Below are 2,305 nucleotides of genomic sequence, written 5' to 3' on the forward strand. Positions count from 1 at the left end.
TTATATATATATATATATATATATATATATATAGATCATGCTCGTTATGACACAATAATCATAACTACACAAGTTAATTTGCAACTCGTGGATATATCCGATTCAAATACCATGATCACTAGCTCAGGAATTGTCTTCTTCAGTACCTCATCTATATGGTCCATCTAGCTAAGATCGATGGTGACCATTCATAACAGCTTTTACCAACAATGAATACGTATATATGTAGCATGTTATAATAACCTTTGCAATTGTAACTTGATGTTTTTAATAAGTACAAGGATTAGATGCGAGCTTCTTCGCCAAAGAAGATGAGTTTGTTCTTTAGGATCTTAAACTCAGTCTTTTATTATCTCTTCAAACCATGAATGGCAGAGTATGAAATCAACATGCATGGATGTGATATTAAACCTTACTTTCTTCACGCAATGTCGCTATGCATTGCTAAATTTCAAGTGTGAATTTTTCAGCTATATATATTTCAATATTTGTATTGCTCCTTTGTTGAACTTAATTGTTACCCTTACACTCATGTTTTTAATTTTTTCTTGTGTGTCCGGGAATCTCAGCACCAGAGAAGAGACAACGTGTTCCTTCAGCTTATAATAGGTTTATCAAGTAAGTTCTACTCACTAAATTCATTGTAAGTTTATTACTAGTCTGATATATAGCAATGGGCTTTTATCACACATCCACAGATTTTTTTTTTTTTTTTTTTTTGAATTTACCAATTTGAACATGTTTAAGAATTCGTTTTCACCCGGCCGGTTGTTATATAATGTACGTAGTTTAGTTGTAGAACCTATTTGGTCAAGCTATCGCTTCATTCAACTCACTCTCACTCTGTGTGTGTGCAGGGAGGAAATCCAAAGGATCAAAGCTAGTAATCCTGACATTAGCCATAGGGAAGCTTTTAGCACGGCAGCCAAAAATGTAAGTGATATATATATATATATATATATATATATATGTATGGAATATATTCCTAGCCAAGAGATAGAAGCCACCGTAAGTAATTCATTCATGTCTCTCACCTTCTTTAACTACTAAGATTTGTTTGTTTTTGTTTGTTTCTTTTTTCTCACTTTTCTTTTCCCGTAGCTTGTACTTAATCGATAGTAGAAGAATTAAATCAATCAATACTGCTAAATTTATAGTTCTTAATTACCAAAATATTTAAATTAAGTTTGACATATTGGTACGTATCACTACATTTATATGTTCTTGTGCTTTGAACAAACAGCTAAAACAAGATTTGTTACTGTTAAACAAATCAACAAAGATTTGTTACTTAAAAGGCAAACAATAAATTTTAGAGATTTTTCCATGAAGTATACAATTTTTTAGAATTCTATATATATAGAGGATTTCATTCTCTCTCTTCCCACCTTTTGTGTTATAGAGAACGCTTTAAATGAGCTGTTGGAGCCGAAAAATGGTGTTTTCCCTCTAAATTATAAATAATTATAGTTTTACATGAGCTATTAGAGATGCTCTTAGTTTTGATGAATTGTTTCAATAAATGGTCCCTCTTGGAAATAAGTTGGACTTTAAAATACTTATTTAGGGACCTGTTTTCATTACTGATGTTCAAAGTTCAATTGGAACTGAAATTACATTATGGTTACATATAATTTATCATCAATAAATTGAATAAATGAGAGTAAAATGGTACTATTGCCATGTCAAAAATGGAAAGGATTTATTGATCATTAAAGATTTCATGTTGCATGCAGTGGGCACATTTTCCTCACATTCACTTTGGTTTAAAGCTGGAAAGCAACAAGCAAGCAAAGCTGGATAATCAAACTTTTGCAGGAGAGGGAACTCAAAAGTCGACTAATGGCTTGTGCTAAATTACAAAATTGAGATGATCGAGCAGTACACTCAAAACATCATATCGAATTATCGATCATCGATGGAACCATGCACTCAAAAGTTTAGAGGTTAATAATGAAGTCTCCTTGTAACAAGAATTAGGATACCTCGCTCCGATCCTCCAAATTAACCTCAGTGCATCCCTACATATAAATATATGTAACCTGTTTATTTTTATAAATTCTATATAATTACGGTATAATATTCTTCATATTTTTCTTTTGGATAAATATATTAATTCTTGATATTTGAAGTAACTTTAAACAGTGAATTTTAGTTAATTTGTAGATAATGTAGGCTTATATATGGCTGATGTCTCTCTGAGGACCACATATGCATTTTATACAATGGATAATTCCAGGCATCTGGGATTCTACCCAATAGACCATAGGCAGCTTCGTAACACTGCAGGTGGTAGCTGTATAGC

General features: G+C 31.8%; 1 protein-coding gene across 1 annotated transcript in view; it reads left to right on the top strand.

The window, feature by feature from the left end:
* The window catches only part of LOC101307367 (putative axial regulator YABBY 2-like), a 5,570-nt gene extending 3,502 nt beyond the window's left edge, over positions 1-2,068 (top strand). Inside the window, exons 4-6 of the mRNA XM_004291476.1 lie at positions 570-618; positions 858-933; positions 1,737-2,068. Coding sequence (XP_004291524.1) covers positions 570-618; positions 858-933; positions 1,737-1,856 — 245 coding nt within the window. The 3' untranslated portion in view covers positions 1,857-2,068. The remainder of the gene's footprint in view (positions 1-569; positions 619-857; positions 934-1,736) is intronic.
* Positions 2,069-2,305: the final 237 nt, after the last annotated feature.

The sequence above is a fragment of the Fragaria vesca genome, linkage group LG2 (assembly GCF_000184155.1).
Source record: "Fragaria vesca subsp. vesca linkage group LG2, FraVesHawaii_1.0, whole genome shotgun sequence".
NCBI lineage: Eukaryota > Viridiplantae > Streptophyta > Magnoliopsida > Rosales > Rosaceae > Fragaria > Fragaria vesca.